Below are 19,460 nucleotides of genomic sequence, written 5' to 3' on the forward strand. Positions count from 1 at the left end.
TCTTTTCAACGATATATAGCTTGTATGAATTAGAAACCATTTGGGCTGTTAAATTGTATGAAAAGAATGCTGCCTGCTAAATGTATGTTCTGTGAACAGTATTTCGTAATTTTATCACTGAGTTTAGCTCACGTTTTGACTGCCTTATCTATTGAATTATGAGTGCTATTATAGCTCGTTGGAAAGATCTTTGAATCCTCTTTTCAACGATATATAGCTTGTATGAATTAGAAACTGTTTGGGATGTTAAATTGTATGAAAAAGAAGGCTGCCCTGTTAAATGACTGTTTTGTGAACAGTGTTTCATAATTCTGGGCAAGAAAGAAAGAAGGAAAGAAAGAAAGAAAGAAAAGGAAGAAGAAAGGAAAGAAAGGAAGGGAAAGGAAAGGAAAGGAAAGAAAAGAAGAAAAGAAAAAGAAAGAAAAACAAGAAAAAGAATTTGGGGCTCAAGATTTAGGGGTCGTCCCAAGAGTAATGTCTGGTGCATTATGAATAAATTTAAATGGAAGCAAAATTAGTAAGATATAAGACCCGCATGCATGCTATAAACTATGAGGGGGCACTTTACACTACACCGCCCGCAGTAGGGCACGTCCGCAGTAGGACACGTCCGTAGTAGGACATAGACCCCTAGTAGGGTCCGCTCGCAATAGAGCATGCTCGCAGTAGAGCTCAATTCAGATTCAGAAATAGTGTAGTGAAAGAAAAAGAGTTTGAGCTTAGAAAAGTGCCAAATCCCTATAGTTAGCTTCCAGAAAGTATTAAATAAACACCAAATGGGACAAAGTATGACCCAAATAGTAAAGAGTGAACTAAATTATCCCCTCAATCTCTTATAGAGGTTAAGATGTGAGGTTGAGTCCCAAAAGTGAGTTAGAACAGGAAAAAAAAAAGGATAGTTTACTTGATTCTTTCCCCTTACTGAGTGTTCTTATCACTCACTCCATTTTCTTTCCTGATTGCAGGTACAGGTGATCGAGGTAGCTGCGAGGCAGGGTCAGGTCAGCGTAGGTAGATCCAGCTGGAGCAGGTTATCTCTGGTTTATATTACATGCATACAGTGGCATGTTTTTATCGACTTTTGACTTTTTGAGATTATGGTACAGTTACATATGATTACTCCCTGTTTTCAGATACTTTCAGATGAGTCTTCATATGAGTATATACATCTTTTGTTCGCTTCCAGATTTTTAGTTTTCTTGGAATACTTCCTAAACACTTTTAATGATGCGTTTATTGTAAAGTATTTTTAAAAAGAAAAAAAAATAGACGCTACGAATATTAATTCGTAACATTTCTCCTTCGGTGGGTAGTACTACTAGGGAGGGATGTTACATCTTCACTGGACAAAAATGCGTTTTTACAATCTCGTCATTTTTTTTAACTTGATAAGGAGAGTTACTAATAAAACCCCTCAAAGAAATCTTCTTAAGTTTTTTATATCAGTTATAATGGAAATACATAAATGTCTAATTACATTGTTTCTCAACATGGATATATAGGTTTTTTATTTATAATCTAAAATTTTGTCATCTTTGAAGAAGAGCCAATAATTTTGATCCATTAAGTGATGTTAATAAATGAAAATCCCCAATGATCATTTTTGGGTCATACTAGTGACCTTTGTGAGACTTCTTGTGATGACTAATAAGATAAGTTTTACTGATTTCGGTGTATGAAGCATAAACTTTGGAGCCAATATGTTGTATATTTATTGATTAATAAGTAGTCAACATAGTTGGATGGAAATTAAAAAATATTTCAGTTTAGTACGTTGTAATAAATAATAATAATAATAATTTAATTTAATTTGCATATCAGATATGATTTGCAAAATATTATAAAATGAAAGTGTGTAATCGAATAAAAAATTGTTGTTCTCATTTCAATGATTTAAAGGTAATTTTTTATTTGTTATTTCTTTATATTAATTTACATGAATTTAATTTCTTATATAGTATTGTTTCTACACTTTTTTATTGTTTTATTATATTCTAATTATGACTATTACAATATCAATATCTTAGGATAATTGCTAAGAAGAAATGGAAGATATAAAAAGTGTAGTGGAGGAAAAGGAACCTAAGGCTGAAATGATTTTTGATTTGTTTGATAATTTAGTCCAAAACTATAAAACCTATGAAAATAAAATGGGTTTTGAAACTATGATATGAACTTCAAAGAAAGGAAATGATGGAGAGATGAGATATGTGACTTTGGCTTGTTCTTGTAATGGGAAGTTGAAAAGTAACTCTAGAAATGTTGTTAAATTAGATCCTATGACAAAAACTGATTGTAAGGCTCAGGTTGATGCATGCATATGTTCTAATGGAAAATGGCTAATATGTTCAATTTTCTTGGATCATAACCATGAACTTAGTAGTTCATTCAAAACTCGATATTTCAAGAGAAATATAATAATGTTACCATTCATAAAAAGAAAGCTTAAAGTGAATGATATGACTAGCATTAAACTAAACAAAAATTTTAATCCCTTTTTAGTTGAAGCAGAGGGTATTAAGAATTTGTCTTTTTTAGAGAAAGATTGTGGGAATCACATTGAAAAGGTCAGGAATCTAAGACTTGGTGTTGGTGATGCTTTTGCAATCCAAAAATATTTTTTGAAGATGCAAAATGAGAATTCAAATTTCTTATACATAATAGATTTATATAAAAAAGGTTGATTAAAGAATGTTTTATGGGTGGATGCAAGAAGTATGACTACCTTTAAAGAATTCAACGACGTTGAGACATTTGACACAATATATTTAACTAACAAGTATAATATTCCATTTGGTGCTTTTGTTGGTTTGATCATCATGGTCAGTCCACACTATGAGATTATAGATTAATGTCTTATGAGGATACATAAACATTTGTAGGACTTTTTCATTCTTGACTTACATGTATGTTGAATTGTGCTCCTAAGACAATAACTACTAATCAAGATAAGTCAATGCAAAATGCAATTGAAATTGTATTCCCTAGTACATGACATAGATGGTGTTAATGGTATATAATGAAGAAATTGCCTAAAAGATTAGAGGTTATAGGGAATATGAAAGTATCAAATTGTCTTTCCAAAATGTTGTGTGTGATTCGTTGACAAGCAAGGACTTTGAATAACGATGGAATAGGTTCATTGCTAAACATAACCTTCATGACAATGTTTGGCTACTTGGATTGTATAGTGAAAGACAACATTGGGTGTCTGCTTTTGTAAAGGATACTTTTTGGGCAGATATGTCTACTACACAACGCAACGAAAGTATGCATGCATTCTTTGATGGATATGTCAACTCAAAAACCATTTTAAAACAGATTGTAGAATAATATCACAATGCATTGTGAGATAAAGTGGAAAAAGAAAGAGAAGTTGATTTTAAATCTTTCAAATCGTGGTTCTTATGCATAAGCAAATAATTTCAAGATATGGATACCATTACTAAATTTAAAGAGTTTTAACAAAAGCTTGTTGCTAAACTTTATTGTTAATTTTCTTCTGCAGAAAAAGTTGATTCTTATATAGAGTTTCTAATAGAAAAAGATGTTATGATTGAAAAGACTGTCGTTATGTTCCTTTTGTGGTTTGCTTTGATAAAGCACCTAGTGATGTTACTTACAATTATTAAATATTTGAGTTTCGAGGAATTTTATGTTAGCATGTAATAATGGTGTTGATTCGTCAAAAAATTTCTCATGTACCAGAAAAGTATATTTTAAAGTGTTAGAGAAAAAATATAAACATATATCATACCAAAGTTAAAATAAGTTATAAGAGTTGGAGCACCAATCTTGAAGGACAAAGATTTGATCATTTGTCTAATTTATTTGGCATTGTAGTAGATTTGACATCAAACAATGAGAATGATTATAATATGGTGATAGAAATTATCAATGACATGAAGAAAAAATTAATGTTGAATGAAAGGGGTGGCAACATTTGTAAAAGTTTAAACAGTTTAAGTAATAATAGAATGCATTGTGAAGATGTTGATGGTACTTCACAAGAGGGGAGCAATAAAATTCTTACTCCACGAACAGTTTGTAACAAAGGTTGTCCTTCATTCAAAAGAAAGCTATCAAAGATTGATCAAATTGTTCATAAAGCAAAAGATAAGAAATCATGAATGCCAAAAAAATGATACACAAGGTTGAAGGTAAAAAATTATTAATAATAAATTTTGTTATTCCAAATAATTATGAAAGAATTTTGTTTAGTGATAGATATTTTGTTAGTGTTTGTGAATATGTAAATGTCTAAATATTGGATTATAATATCATTGTGGATATTAGCAAAATGATTTTTAGAATAAGAAATTGATGAACATATTTTATGTATTTCTTTTTTCTCAAGGTGTTATATGAAATTGATGTTTTTATATCTAAATTATTTTTATTTGGTGCACTTTGATTGCATGTAAGGGTATAACATCTATGTCGAGTCTCGTTTGTTAGCTTTATTAACATTACAAATTTGATTAGGCCAAACGTTTATTTCCTACCCAAGGTATGCTGCAATCTCAAGTTTCCACCCTTTAATTTTGATAATACTAAACACCCACCCATGGCCGGTTAAATGTAACGGAACCCTAACCCCTGAAAATTTAATCTCATTTCCCCCCTTAAAAGTTTAAAAACTAACATTTTTTCCCTAAACTAAGTTTGAAAAGATCGCATTTCCCCCCATAGGGTTTAGTTTCCAAACCCCTTCACTTTCTTCGGTGCCATCGCCGACCGTCTCTCCCTCCCGATGGTTTCTCTTCCACCGACGACCCCCTTCAACTCCACCCCAACCCATCCGACGCTGAGAGACGTCGTCTGGGAAGAGAAATCGTCTTCTTAGACGACGAAGATGAGATCGATCGATCTCGTCTTCGTCGTCTGGGAAGACGATCGTCTTCCCAGATGAAGACGACTCGTCTTCCGAAAGGATGACAAGTCGTCTAGACGACTAGGAAGACGAAGAACTTCATCTTCCCCGACGAAGTTCTTCGTCTTCTATGGCTTCTCTGATACCGATCGAAAGTTCAAATAGGAGGAAAGAGATTGTCGGAAGGAGAGGATGCTTTGGGAGGGAGAGGTCATTGACAATGGAGCCGGAGATGTCGTCGGAGATTTCAAAAGGAAACCCTAGGGTGAAACTGCCATTTTTTAAAACTTAGGCTAGGGGAAAAATTTAGTTTTTAAAGTTTAAGGGGGCAAAAACGGATTCTATTTTAGTTTATTTTTAATATTATAGAGGAAAATGACGATTTTACCATTACCACCGTTAATTTTAACTGCTCATGGGTGGGTGTTTGGTATTATCAAAGTTAAAGGGTGGAAACTTGAGATTACAACATACCTTGGGTGGGAAATAGTCGTTTGGCCATTTGATTATCATTAATTTTTTATATTTTTGTATATGGCAATGATTTTCCTCCAAAGATTAGTTATGTCAAGAAAGGAATAAATGAAATATTGGTACAAATTTTGTTCTTATTTTCTTTCTTTTTATTCCCTTTGTGGTTATTATGATGATAAAGTTGTGAAAGAAATTATGCAAATGTTGGTGGTAACATTGTATTGCATATATTGCAAGGTAAAGCTAGTGAATTCGGGTGATGAAAAAGTTGTCTATGCCAAATGTTTTAATGATAGAAGACACTTTTTTTTTCTGTAATTTTTTGTGAAAAATATTTATATCAAATATCTTTTGTTGTTGTGGTTGTAAATAGTGTGTCCATTTTATGCTTATTCGCATCCTTTTATATATAGATTCTTATTTATAGCAAATATTTTATTGTAATAGGAAATTTTTATAAAAAATATATAGCATCAAATATCTTCTACTGATGTGATTGAAAATAGTGTGTTTATTTTATGTTGATTCAAATCCTTTAATATATTGATTCTTATCTATATAACCTGGTGTTAACTACTCATGCATTTTGTCTACAGTTTGTTCAATCCACCACCAACTTTTCCAAATTAGTTTGCTTCTTCCCCTTATCAAGCACAAATAATAAAAGTTTGTGTTTCAATTGACACCCCTAGCAAAACTCATTCGACTAGTAAAAGAAGCCAAATATTCTTTCATTTGAGCCTTCAACAAAACTCATTCGGCTAGTAGATGAAGTCAAAATCTCTCAACACATGTTTTGATATAATTTTTTTTAGTAATTTTCATTTTGTTAATTCCCTATTATCATCATTCCGAATATACAGTTTCAAGTTTTTGAATTATATTTGGCTTATTTAAATGCTTTTGTATTTGTTTCAAATTATCATTCATCACATGTTTGTAGTTAATAGTCAAAACTTGAAAAGATTAGGTGAGAAGGATATCATATCAATTATATATGTACATATATATAAATGTGCACTTTTATCATACATGGTCGTATAACACTTCAAAACATATAATATATTATTCTTAGTATATAAAATAACTAAAATTTGTTAAAGCTAATAGTTTTTACTATAATAATATGCCACAAAATATTACAAATTTTGGCAACTAATGTCACATTTTCTCATATAAATATTCTACAAATGGTTTATCCTTTATCGTTTCCTAGTTTCAAAACTAAATAAGAAGAAGAAGTAAAATATAATAGTAAGACTAACTGAATTGTTCCATTGAATCTCAAGCTGCTTTGGATGTTCTAGCAACATGCGGCAAGAGGTTGACCTCATTGAACTAAAAGCAGCTAAATAAGTTACTCATTATTATGCATTCTCGTATAAATGTGTTCCCTTGGTCATATCTACATTATGTAAAATTGTGTCAATAACATAATTGAATGGAACTACATGTATCAAAAGGTCTGAAAGAAACACCCAAGAGATCTTTCAAAGGTTTATGGTTCCTATGAGAGATCCTGAGGGTCTATCTTAAGCTTGACTCATGTGTTTCTTTAGTAAGATATTATATAATTAAAAAAAAAAAAGAGAAAACATATGCAACTGAGCCAAAAGTCTAAGAATCTTCTTACCACTAACTATACTTGCATTTATACTCCAAGGCTCCATTCCTTCATAGTGGTAAATTTTCATGTGAAGATTGATAAAAGGTCAAGCATATCGCTTCCTTCATTTGTTTGTATCAACCTTTTCATATATACTATCATGATGTTTGTGTTGAGCAATAGCAAATGTTTTCTTATTATATCATAAGTATTTATAGATTAGAACCAACTTATAAGAGTCAAGATACTTCTACACTGAAATCATGAACAAACTTGCAAAACTTTAAAGCAAGAACAAAGCTGGTGGGTGAAAGCATATTGGTTCTTGTAAAAATATTAGCTTGAACAAGTTATCACAAGAATAAACATTATGCATCTCTAAGCTATGAGACATTAATAGTTTTAAAGGAAATGCAACCTTGCGAATTGAGAAAGTGGAACCTTCATCTCATCAAAGTTCTCAACCATAATACCATAATAGCAAAGCAACAATAATGCAAAACATTACCGTTGATGACATGGTAGGGTTGCCACATGACAAATGAAATGACCATTGCCACATCAGCCTGTGTGAAGTCTCTATGCCTAGGATTTGTGGACATAACATTATTCAATATTTAATTGGCCAAAAGATTTATTCTCATCCAAGGTTTAGTCTGTTGTCAAACTTTTACCCACTAAGTTTCAAAAATTTAAATATTTACCTGTCAGTATTTAAAGTTAGCAAAATCTATTAGTATTAAAGTAATAATTGTCATTTAACCAATAAAATTTAAAAAAAATAGAATTTTGTCTTACTTTCCCACCTTAGTTTTAAAAACTAACAATTTTCCTCCAATCTAAATTTTGAAAACTTATCTTTCCTCCCAATGGTTTCTTTATTTTTCCTTCCTTTTTTGGTGATTGGACTTGTAATACCTTCGAGTATGTCCAAAGTTAATTTGGTCTTTTTGCCACTTGATTATGCTTACTTAATTGTGTTTAAATGTTTTTTGGGGTTACACGGCTGTGTGAGAAGACCACATACCCACATGTTTGTTGGCAAGGGCCAACTAGTCTTTTTCCGTGTGATATGAGAAATTGGTTAAGTGTGGGAAACATACATGTCATGTATCTTGGAGCACACACCCGTGTGTAGTCATCACATTTGAATTTTAAATAAAGATCAGTTTTACGATGATTTTGGAAATTGTCATTAATAGGTAATGGTATACATGCTTGTATATATGGTTGACACAATCGTGTATTGCAATTTATAGTGAAAATAAAAGGGCTCAAATGTATTTGGTTGACACTTTACATCATATTTTCTAGCAAAGTGAAAAGAGAATTGACAGCCTTGGGGGAGACTTTGAAGCCTTGGACTCAAGGGAATCGTTAAGGATTAATTCTAGCCACGTGAAGACTAACTTATCGTCAAAGGAAAGGTAAGTATGGTGACTTCCCCTAAATTTTTTATTGTGTCATCTAATAGTATTTGGGTTGATTTATGATGAACTTTTAATCTCATGATATGTTACAAGCGATTGTTGAATTGCATTGTGTTGGCGAAATTTGATATAAGGAAATTATGTAGTTTTGATTAGTTGTGGTTTGATAATGATGTGAGTTTATGTATTATTTGATGTTGATGTGTAAACTTGGTTGAAACTAAGTTTATAAATTTGTAATTTTCATTTGAAAGTGGTGATGTAAGTGTATGTTACTTTTAGGCATTTGAGAGATAAATGTATGAGGATCTACATTTTTGTTCAAGCTTCTATGGTCAAATATGATGATACTTTTTATTTTATTATATGTAGGGTTTGAAATGAGTAGGGTTTGGCTCATTTTGAGGTGTCCAAGGCTCATGCTTGAGTTCAGACTCATTGAGCTCACTTAACCATGTGTTTGCATTTAGCTCACTTGATAATTTTACTATTCAGGATTGGCTCACATTAGCTCAAATTCATGTGCACTCGCTAGGGTTCACTTAAGATAGCTTAACTCAGTTAACAGGCTTACCTTAAGTCTCATATCAAACCAATTGAACAACAACTTTGAAAATTAGCAATCACAACCCTAAAATCCATTGTTCCAACGTATCTTGGGTCATAGAACTAAAATTCTTCTAAATTCTTTCCAGTTTACACTTTTCTATCGTTGCTTATATGCTTAGACTCTTAGAGAATTTTAAGAAAGCTTATGAGCATACTAAATTCTTTCAACCTGGCTTCATTAATGACAGATAAAATTAATAACTCGAACATTCAAATGAAAAGAGAAGAGGAAATGATGGATATGCTCAAAATATAGATTGTTAGTGGGAGTGACAAGACAAGATCAGATTCTGAATAGTAACTGCAAGCAAGAAAATACAATCTAACAATATGGTTCGAAAACATGAAAGGCATACAAGTTTATAGTTTTTCTGACAATTGGGAACAATCATCCAAAAAATACAATTTAACAACAAAGACTAAATGTGCCCAAAACAAACATAACATACTTTGTTAACGTCATCGAATACTAAACAGAAAAATAACAGATAGTGTTGCAGTCACGACAGTTGAATGAAAGTAATGTCAACAATCATTTGGAAGGATTGTGTATTGATAAGGTTATGTGTGCTCTCAGTGAATGAACGCACTCTCAATCTTTTCTCTTTGGGTTTTTTGTTTTTTCAATTTTTTCTCAGTTGGTAAAGCTTAGATTTAAGTTTCAAGCCTTTGAATCTTTGTATTTAAGTGGAATGGAAGAAAAGTTAAACGCATAAGCAGCAGAGGTAGTCCATAAACAATGTCATTTCTTCCAACTTAAAGAAAATTTTGCATTTAAGCGAGCTTGTGTTCGGGCTCATAAGTCGAGCTTGGCTCTTTTAGCCTATGTTTGGTTTCAGGTTTGGGATAATTTTTCGCTAGAAATCTAAGCTTAGACTCATGTTTAGGTTCGTTTAAGGTCGACTCAAGTTTAGGCTCATTCAAGCAAAACCTATTTCAAGCTTGAACAAGCTCACTTTGAATCCAATGTGTAAGCATAGTTGGAAAGTAAAAGGTAATTATTGGACATGAATTAGATTGCCTGGGATTTTGTTTTAGTGGTTGGAAAATGTAGATTCAAATGTAGACAAATTTATAAAAAAATCGCACTATACGCCCGTGTATAGAGGTATAACAACCATGTACTTTTGGTCACAATAGTTCTTGTGTTAGGAAATTCACGAGTGTGTTAATTTAGAAATTGATACATGCTAGTGTGGTATAAGACACACGACTGTGTATGCAACCTTGAATTATATGTCAGTGTTAGTTCAATGCATAGTCGTGTATGTGAATAAGTACACCTTCGTGCATGTAGGGTATACCTCCATGTACATTTAGAGAAATTTGGAAGTATAGGTGTATGAAATCAGTAATGCTAGATCGAAGTTTCTATACTCATAGACAACTATAAAATAACTATTTTACCCTTATGTGGGATGATTATGAGAAAATAAATTTTAATGCCTAATGAAAGCAACATGAGATGATACTTTCATAAACATGTCCAATTATGTGTTTGATAGCATGAAGGCATTTTGGGGGTGTTTGACTGTGTGTATGATGACATGAATCTCGATCAAAGTGATTTCGAGTAAAAAAATTTAGAATGACGTATTATGTTATTCTGTGAAAGCACTTAGGGCTAGTCTATGTGATCTTGATACCCATTTGATGACTACGTATCGACGTTCATGTGATATTGCAAAAGGCCTGAGGTCCTCCTCGCCTTGGCACAAGTTTGAGTTTACATTTTGACACAAGACTTGAATCGAGTTTAGTCTCCGAAAGCTTAGTCCCTTCAATAGATTGGCTTATATTAATTGAATAGTATTATGTATACAAATAATATGCATAACTTCACATATAAATAATGACGTGTCACTATATGATTAGATAATTTTAAATTAAAATAAAATAATATTTAATCACATGATAACATGTCATTATTTATATATAAAGTTATATATATATATATATATATATATATATATATATATATATATATATATATATATATATATTATTTGTATATATAGTTTTATTAATAATAATTTTATAAATATTTAAATACAAACAACTTTTTTAAAAACATAAATTTGAAAGAGATTAATAAAAATGATAATATTTAATTTGTAACAACTTTAGTTATTGTATCATTTAATTTGAAATTTACAATTTTCAGCCAAATCAATAATAGTAATACTATATTTATTACTTTAAATTAATTTTAAAATTTAAGGCATAATTATTGTTGACAATTAATTTTAAAGTTTAAAGTATTATTTATACTTTTGAAGTTAAAATTTTATATTGAAGTATTTAGAGGCAGACTGGCTCTGCGGGCCGGGCCAGGTTCGGTCCGGGGCCCATTTGCCCAGCTACAAAACAGTCTCTAAGGAAGAAATTGGAATCTCAGATAAACCCTGATTCTCCAAACTTTTCAGTGGTTTCTAACTTGAAAGGTATGCGATCTAGAAATCTCTGCTCTTCGCCATAGTGAAAGTTTATAAATCTATGGCTTTTTCTTAGCATCCAAACAAGCACGTTTGAAATGGATTTCTTTTTCATGGAAACCAGGTAATTTTAAAGGGAGAGCGAGTGCTTAGACATGTATAATTGAAGATGCTCTTTCGTAACCCAGGTAAATTTGAATGGTGTAAGGCCTCTTCTTTTTTTTTTGTTTGTTTACACATAACTTTGCATGGCTTGAAATCATGATTTGTAGCTGCTGTTTGTTGTGCTTGCAGTAGTAGTAGTTCGTTTTAATTCGAACCGCTATCGAATTTTCAGTATTTATAAAAAGTTATCATCCTTAGCGGATGGATCTTCATTGGATGGTACCCAAGAAGCCCCAAGAACGAATGAATATGCAAGAAAAATTGTTGATGATGTGTACAATATTTTGCAGAGTGGTCCTTGGGGACCTTCTATTGAGAATGCTTTGTCTTTTTTTGATGCGAATAATGGAATACCTCAGCCAGAATTAGTTATCGGAGTTCTGAGGAGGATGAAGGATATTGACGTGGCGATAAATTATTTCAGGTGGGCTGAGAGGAAGTTTGACCAAGCAAACTGTCCAGAAGCCTACAATTCACTTCTTATGGTGATGGCTAGAGGTAAAAGATTTGATTGTCTAGAAGAGATTTTGGGAGAGATGTGTCTTGCAGGATTTGGCCCAACTAATGAAACATGTCTTGAGTTAGTTTTAAGCTGTGTTAAGTCAAAGAAGCTGAAAGAAGCATTTTGTATTATTCAGACCATGAGGAAGTTCAAATTTAGGCCTGCTTTTTCAGCTTACACAACTTTGATCGGTGCTCTTTCTGCGGTTAATGAATCTGATCAAATGCATGCTCTTTTTCGTCAAATGCAGGAGATAGGTTATGAGGTTAATGTTCATCTGTTTACAACTCTTATCCGTGTTTTTGCCAAGAAGGGTTGCGTTGATGATGCCCTTTCTCTGTTGAATGAGATGAAGAACAATTCATTTCACGGTGACATTGTTCTTTATAATGTATGTATAGATTGTTTTGGTAAGGTAGGAAAGGTGGATATTGCCTGGAAATTCTTTCATGAGATGAAAGCAAATGGGCTGGCACCTGATGATGTAACTTATACTAGTATGATAGGGGTTCTCTGCAAAGCTAACAGAATAGAGGAGGCTGTGGAAATATTTGAGCAAATGCACCACAACAGGGAGGTTCCGTGTGTATATGCTTATAACACCATGGTCATGGGTTATGGCTCAGCTGGGATGTTTAATGAAGCATACAGCTTACTTGAGAGGCTAAAAGCAAAGGGGTGCATACCAAGTGTCATTGCATATAATTGCATTCTTACTTGCTTGGGGAAGAACAAGAGGGTGACTGAAGCTTTAAGGATATTTGAGGAGATGAAGAAAGATGCAATGCCCAACATTACAACCTATAACATTCTTATTGACATGCTTTGCAAGGCTGGAAATCTGGAGGATGCTTTGAAGGTTAGGGATGCCATGCAAGAAGCTGGCTTGTTTCCTAATGTGATGACTGTAAACATAATGGTTGATAGACTCTGTAAAGCTCAAAGACTTGAGGAAGCCTGCTCTATTTTTGAAGGACTGGATCATAAAATCTGCCACCCAGATGCAGTAACTTTTTGTTCACTTATAGATGGCTTGGGCAAGCATGGTAGAGTGGATGATGCATACCAGCTTTATGAAAAGATGTTGGATTCTGATCAGGTTCCAAATGCTATTGTATACACATCTTTGATTAGGAATTTCTTCAAGTGTGGCAGGACAGAGGATGGTCACAAAATATACAAGGAAATGGTGCAAAGTGGCTGTTCGCCTGATTTAATGCTCCTTAATACCTACATGGATTGTGTTTTCAAAGCCAGGGAAACTGAGAAAGGCAGGGCTTTGTTTGAGGAAATAAAGGCTCGGGGCTTGATTCCTGGTGTACAGAGCTATTCCATCCTGATTCATGGCCTTGTGAAAGCAGGTTTTGCCAATGAAACCTATCAGTGGTTCTATGCAATGAAGGAGCAAGGTTGTGTTTTGGACACCCGTGCTTACAATACTGTTATTGATGGATTCTGCAAGTCAGGTAAGGTGAACAAAGCTTACCAGCTGCTGGAGGAAATGAAGACAAAAGGTCACCACCCTACTGTTGTTACCTATGGTTCTGTCATTGACGGGCTTGCTAAAATTGACAGACTTGATGAAGCTTACATGCTTTTTGAAGAAGCGAAAGCAAAAGGCATAGAATTAAATGTAGTTATATATAGTAGTCTCATTGATGGTTTTGGGAAAGTTGGTAGAATTGATGAAGCTTATCTAATCATGGAAGAGTTGATGCAGAAAGGTTTGACACCGAATGCATACACATGGAATTGCTTGCTTGATGCCCTGGTAAAAGCAGAGGAAATCAATGAAGCCCTTGTCTGCTTTCAGTCCATGAAAGACTTGAAGTGCACACCCAACCGTGTAACTTATAGTATTGTCATAAATGGTCTTTGTAAGATTAGGAAATTCAACAAGGCCTTTGTGTTTTGGCAAGAGATGCAAAAGCAAGGTTTAAAACCTAATACCATCACCTACACTACCATGATCTCAGGACTTGCAAAGGCTGGGAATATTGAAGAGGCTAATGGGCTGTTTGATAGGTTCAAGGCCAATGGGGGTATACCTGATTCTGCTTGTTATAATGCTATCATGGAAGGTTTGAGCTATGCAAATAGAGCATTGGATGCATATGCAGTTTTTGAGGAAACCAGACGCAAAGGTTTCAATATTCATACCAAAACTTGTGTTGTTCTTTTAGATGCACTTCATAAAGCTGAATGTCTCGAGCAGGCAGCTATTGTAGGGGCTGTCCTGAGGGAAACTGCTAAGTCTCAACATGCTGCAAGATCTTGGTAACATCATGTTTGTTCTAATTGATTGTTAAAGAATCAGTTGATCATGTGTACAGGGTGAATTTCTGGGTCATAAGGGGGTGCCTCTTTTCCCTGCTGATGCACAATTTGTTGGGATGGCAGATTGATAACAAGTCTTCATCTCATCCCTTTCTTACTGGTGTTAAGTTGCTCCCAGCGGAGGTATTCTCTTTTCTATTACTGATGTATTTATCAGTCTTATAGAATGATGAACTGAATTTTGTTGTAAACATTCCAATGCCATTACTAGAATTGAATTGTTCTCGCTAATTGACAGTTCTTTGGGTAGCTTAATATTATAATTTGGCTAATCTATGTGGCATTAATGTATTTTGATTAATCCAAGGAAAGGTCTGTAGCAGGTGTTGGATAACACCAAAACTAGTTGAAAAATCAATCTATTGCTGTGTTATGCTACATTCTTTTGATTTCTCTGAACGTAATAGAAATTTGTCTATGTTATTTGTTAAAAGATTTATGGTGGGGAAAAAGCTGTTATTTGTTAGTCTTATTTATGCTCTCTGTAACTTTCTGGGTAATTGTCTTGACCTCATGCTATGGATGCAGGCACCAGACATCAGACATGCAATTCAAACATTGGTGATAAGGCCTACTAATACATTTGCACTGCTCCAACATATACGCTAAATCTGCATCAAGAATTTGTTCCATGAAGTGATGGCGCTGCATTTCGGTTCTGTAGATGTGGTAACTTCTGCTCCGAACACATTGTTAATTCATGGATTGCATATGTGGTAACATGTCTAAGAGTCTTCTCCGTAGGTACAATTTTAGCTTCTTTCAGTGGATGCTTTTAATGTGCTATAATCAAATTCTTTTTTATCCTCTTAACCATTTGAGATAATTTGCTGTTGAAAGACTTCGTAGGATAAGTATAATTATTGTTCAGCTCGGTCATCTTGCTCTGTATCATCAATTTTTCATTTATTGTCAGACCAGGGAAATGTAATAAAGATAGGAAGAGATTATTGGTTACATTATACATGCAGAAAGGTGATATAATTAATCATTTATGGGGAGTCCCCATCTAGTTTATGCTCTATTTCATTTTATCCATACAAACTGCAACTCTTTATATGATTCAAAAGATGGAACTTTGGTTGCCGCCACGTATCCCTAAAGTCAAAGAAGACTAGGAAACAAGAACCGCCATTGATCCTGTTTTAGCCTGTCATTTTTATGGGAAGTGTGAGAATATCACCATCCCTAAACTGCCTGCTATATGAATAGCTTACTTAAACACATCCAGTTGTTGCTACTGAACCTTAAAAGAGTGATTTACATTTTCCCACCCTATAAAACACTTTTCCACCTGAATGTGTAAATTATATTTTCATCTAAAACCTAACTAGTGGATTTTGAGACTTATAATTATTGTATTACCCTTATTGTTTGATTTTTGTTAGACATACAAAATGACTAAAAAACTTTAATTAATTAGTGTATTTTTCGATTTTACCCCTGAAGTTAATATGCAAGTTAATATGCAATTTAGACAAGTAGAATGACTAACATGCTTAGATTAGTTTGTGTAAAATTTTGATTTTGACCCTAAATAATTTGAGGACAAAGAATGGAGATGAAGATGAAGTTAAAAATAAGGAAGACATGGTTTGAAATGGAGAAGCAGAAACAGAGAAGATTATGATTGTTGTAGCCAAGATCCAAATGGCACGCTGATTCGTTAGCAGTTGCAAAACCAGAAGTCAAGATAACATCTTAGTTGATGCGATTATGATAGTTGATTTAAGGACAACGATGTCATGACTAAGGATAAAGTTGTAATTGTCAATTAGAGGCTATAGGTCTTTTTTTGCATTGTCATGAGACTTCATACCTTTTAAATCAGGCCTTCACCACCCTTTCTCAACTCATGAGTCAACTTAGTCATCGATGAACTGCACTCGGGGCTCATTTTGTTGTTTTCTCTTGACCCCTAATGCTTTCCACCATTCTCTCTCATCACTCTTCCATGCACTCTCCTCTTGCCCTCTCCTCAAACCTTCAATTTCTTCTTCCTCTCCATCATTGCAACAACCATCTTCATTTCTAGCTCTCTCACAATCTTTAGTGGCAACCTTAAGACCTAAAGAAATGCCATCATTGATGTTGCGTGGATCAGTTGAACAAGGGTCAGTTGGTTTTCAAAGTAATAGGGTTGGGGTTTCATTTTTGAAAGGACAAAATAGTTATTACATTGGTTTATCAAAATTTTGATGACCTTTTACAATTATTTTTTCGTTAATGAAGATAGATTTTACTTAAAAGGATATAATTTATGCATTAAGGATGAAATCATTTTCTTTATCAACAAGGTATTGCTCGGTGTCGGTGACATTCTCCAATTTGATTTACCATATGAAGGCATAATTTACATCAATGTGAAATCTCAAATTGCATATAAAAAAAAATTATGCAAAAATTTGAAAAAAAAAAAAACATGACCGTTTGTATTTCTCTTCTTTCATTTCAGATACAGCTTTAGTCGATAAAACTTCCACATGAAATGATTTCAGAAATGGTTGGTTAGGCCAGAAATTCTGCCTAAAGCTCAAACTTATTGAATAAACCCTGTTTGAACGGACCAAATAAAGCAAATGGAACTGCCGAAAACCCGAGCCCATAAAAGTTTCGGATATGGGCTTGAGCAACGGGGCCCTAATGACCGGCCTAGTCAAACCATGTATAGTAAGAGGAGCATATGAGTGCATTTACTGCTGATCAATATTTACAGCTTAGATTCCTTCCAGACTTCATTGATATGACCGTTGCTATAAAGATCTAACGGCTATTTGTAACTTACTTTCAAATTTTGAATTTCAGAAAGCTCGGCAAATAGGATTATGGCAACCTTTCTTTACCTTCTATAATTGCATAAAGTAATCTTAAATAACTCTCATCAAATTTTGGAACTTTACAATCTTCTTCCTCCTTCGCAAGAAATGCCGTTGAGACCCATCGATAATGCGCTTCCAACAACTTCGCCGGCGAGACCCAAAAAGCAGGTGAAAATCTCAGTTCCAATCGAAAAACAGCCTGATTTTGGAGCAAACGGTGAAAACAAGGCTCCATTGCCATTACCTTCAGATGCGGCTATTGATTACATCTCTTCTGAGAATCTCCAAGCCATATCTGATCCAGAGTCCAAGATACAAGTAAGCCTCTCTCATTATAAAATCGCTTTTTTCTTCAGTTTATTCTTCTTCTACAGATTTTAGCGCAGACTCGGTTCCTTTTTCTGATTTTCGTTTGTTTGAATATGAAATTTCAGAGCTTAATTGAAGGACTAGAATCAAAGGATTGGACAAAGGTCTGCGAGTCTCTTAATAATGCAAGGCGGTTTGCTTTGTATCACTCATCTCTCTTGGTCCCTATCTTGTAAGGAACTTTTTTGTTTTGGAAGAACTTTGTGTTCTTGTTTCAGTTTCGATGGGGAAGGCAGTTGGCTTATATATGCATTTGATGCTGACTTTTACAGGGAGAAAGTGATGGAGGTAGTGGAAAAAGCTATGAAGAACCCAAGAAGTGCTTTGTGCAAGACTTCTATCATGGCAGCTTCTGACATTTTCAAAGCCTTCGGGGACAAATTACTCGACTCAACCAATTCTGCTGCGTTTGATAACATGGTAAATTTTCCCTTTTAATTTTTTCAGTTTAGATTGTGTAGTCATGTTTTATAAGATCAGGTTCTCATAAATGATTTAGTTTTTGTGGTGGGTTTACAGCTACTTCAGCTACTGCTTAAAGCTTCACAAGACAAGAAGTTTGTTTGTGAAGAAGCAGACAAGACGCTGAAGGCAATGGTGGGTTTCATTACTTCACTGCCTCTCCTTCATAAGCTCAAGGCATATGTCAGCCACAACAACCTTAGAGTCAGAGCAAAAGCTGCTATGTCCATTTCTATTTGTGTCTCCAAGATGGTAACACTAGTAAATCTCTCATGTATTTTTACTGATTTATTTTGAAGTCTCTAATAATGGAGCGAATTGAACAATTCTAGGGACTAGAAGAAATGCAAGAATTTGGGTTGGTTTCATTGGCTCAAATATCGGCCGAATTGTTGAAGGACAGACTGCCCGAGGCGAGAGAAGCTGCCAGAAGTACTGTAATTTCCATGTACAATGCATTTACAGAAAATGAAGAGCAAAAGCAGGAAGCATGGCAAAGCTTTTGTCAATCTAGTTTGCCACCCATTGATGCTCAGTCCATGCTCAAAATTACAACTTCACAATAGAGTTTAAGGTTGGTTAATATTCTACTTCTCTTGATACTCTTCGAGAAAATGGTAAAAAATGCTCAAATAAATTATTAGATTTTTTTTATGACAATTTTTGTAAGTTGCTTCAATAATATCGATTAGTGGGAGCCGCTAGACTGCTTTACATCCTGGAGTTCTTACATGCAAAACCATTCTAAGAAGAGCTATAATTCAGTTTGTTTTGAGCAAGCAACATCAATTCATAAAGATTTCAGCAACACCAACAAAAGAATTGTAATTGTCCAAGACTCAAGAGTTTAGGCTATCTCTCCCAAATAAAGCCTAGAGGAAATCAGCCGTAGAAATCAATACTAAATGTTCTATTGCGTACATAGCAAAAGCCATAGAAGAAAGCAAATGGTCGTGCTACTTTGTTGAATCAGTGAGAACAAAGCCTTCGCGACATCAGCTAATGGCTTGTACGGCATAAAGCTTAAGCTGTCTCTTCTTCACAACAACAGCATTCTTCATATCTGATTTAACTTCATCATGAAGTTCCTGCAAAAGTTGAAGTTCTCATGTAGTGAATTTGATCCTAACAGTTTTCATGCAACAAAAAGGTCTGAAGTTTAATTGAAATTAAGTTAAGAATGCTTACTTTCACAAATAGAGGAACAGTATCGTCAAAAAATGACTAGAGTAGACAACAAACCGTATCTGGAATCTCACTCTGATGTTGCACCTGACAAGCGTGTATTAATGTAAAAAGCCCACACCATTCATGGTCCAAACCTCTATGCATAAGAATAGCCTGCAATTCAATAAATAACAGCAATATGCTCAGAGAAA

The 19,460-nt window shown here is 33.9% G+C and overlaps 2 protein-coding genes across 6 annotated transcripts; both read left to right on the forward strand.

Annotated features, from left to right (window-relative positions):
• The first annotated feature begins 11,341 nt into the window (after window positions 1-11,341).
• Window positions 11,342-15,455, forward strand: LOC123211420 (pentatricopeptide repeat-containing protein At3g06920). 2 transcript variants are annotated; one of them, XM_044630138.1, is made up of 4 exons: window positions 11,342-11,436; window positions 11,552-11,630; window positions 11,722-14,554; window positions 14,960-15,455. In XM_044630138.1, the coding sequence occupies exons 2-3, from the start codon at window positions 11,597-11,599 to the stop codon at window positions 14,373-14,375; spliced, it is 2,688 nt and encodes an 895-aa protein (XP_044486073.1). In that variant the 5' UTR covers window positions 11,342-11,436; window positions 11,552-11,596; the 3' UTR covers window positions 14,376-14,554; window positions 14,960-15,455. The 2 variants fall into 2 exon arrangements, with proteins under 2 accessions (XP_044486073.1, XP_044486074.1); XM_044630139.1 differs by having other exon boundaries at window positions 11,552-11,615.
• A 1,611-nt stretch (window positions 15,456-17,066) lies between these two features.
• On the forward strand, window positions 17,067-19,278 carry LOC123211421 (TOG array regulator of axonemal microtubules protein 1-like). 4 transcript variants are annotated; one of them, XM_044630143.1, is made up of 6 exons: window positions 17,067-17,568; window positions 17,685-17,791; window positions 17,892-18,039; window positions 18,139-18,333; window positions 18,414-18,655; window positions 18,752-19,278. In XM_044630143.1, exons 1-5 carry the CDS (start codon window positions 17,356-17,358, stop codon window positions 18,645-18,647), a joined length of 897 nt encoding a protein of 298 aa, XP_044486078.1. In that variant the 5' UTR covers window positions 17,067-17,355; the 3' UTR covers window positions 18,648-18,655; window positions 18,752-19,278. The 4 variants fall into 4 exon arrangements, with proteins under 4 accessions (XP_044486078.1, XP_044486076.1, XP_044486077.1 ...); XM_044630141.1 differs by having other exon boundaries at window positions 17,068-17,568; window positions 18,742-19,278; XM_044630142.1 differs by having other exon boundaries at window positions 17,068-17,568; window positions 18,774-19,278.
• Window positions 19,279-19,460: the final 182 nt, after the last annotated feature.

The sequence above is a fragment of the Mangifera indica genome, chromosome 3 (assembly GCF_011075055.1).
Source record: "Mangifera indica cultivar Alphonso chromosome 3, CATAS_Mindica_2.1, whole genome shotgun sequence".
Classification (NCBI taxonomy): Eukaryota; Viridiplantae; Streptophyta; class Magnoliopsida; order Sapindales; family Anacardiaceae; genus Mangifera; species Mangifera indica.

Coding starts and splice junctions, on each gene's coding strand:
- LOC123211421 (XM_044630143.1), top strand. CDS start 17,356: ATGCCGTTGAGACCCATCGATAATGCGCTTCCAACAACTTCGCCGGCG. Junction 17,569..17,684: donor ATCCAGAGTCCAAGATACAA/GTAAGCCTCTCT, acceptor ATGAAATTTCAG/AGCTTAATTGAAGGACTAGA. Junction 18,334..18,413: donor CTATTTGTGTCTCCAAGATG/GTAACACTAGTA, acceptor GAACAATTCTAG/GGACTAGAAGAAATGCAAGA.
- LOC123211420 (XM_044630138.1), top strand. CDS start 11,597: ATGCTCTTTCGTAACCCAGGTAAATTTGAATGGT. Junction 11,631..11,721: donor CCCAGGTAAATTTGAATGGT/GTAAGGCCTCTT, acceptor TTGTGCTTGCAG/TAGTAGTAGTTCGTTTTAAT.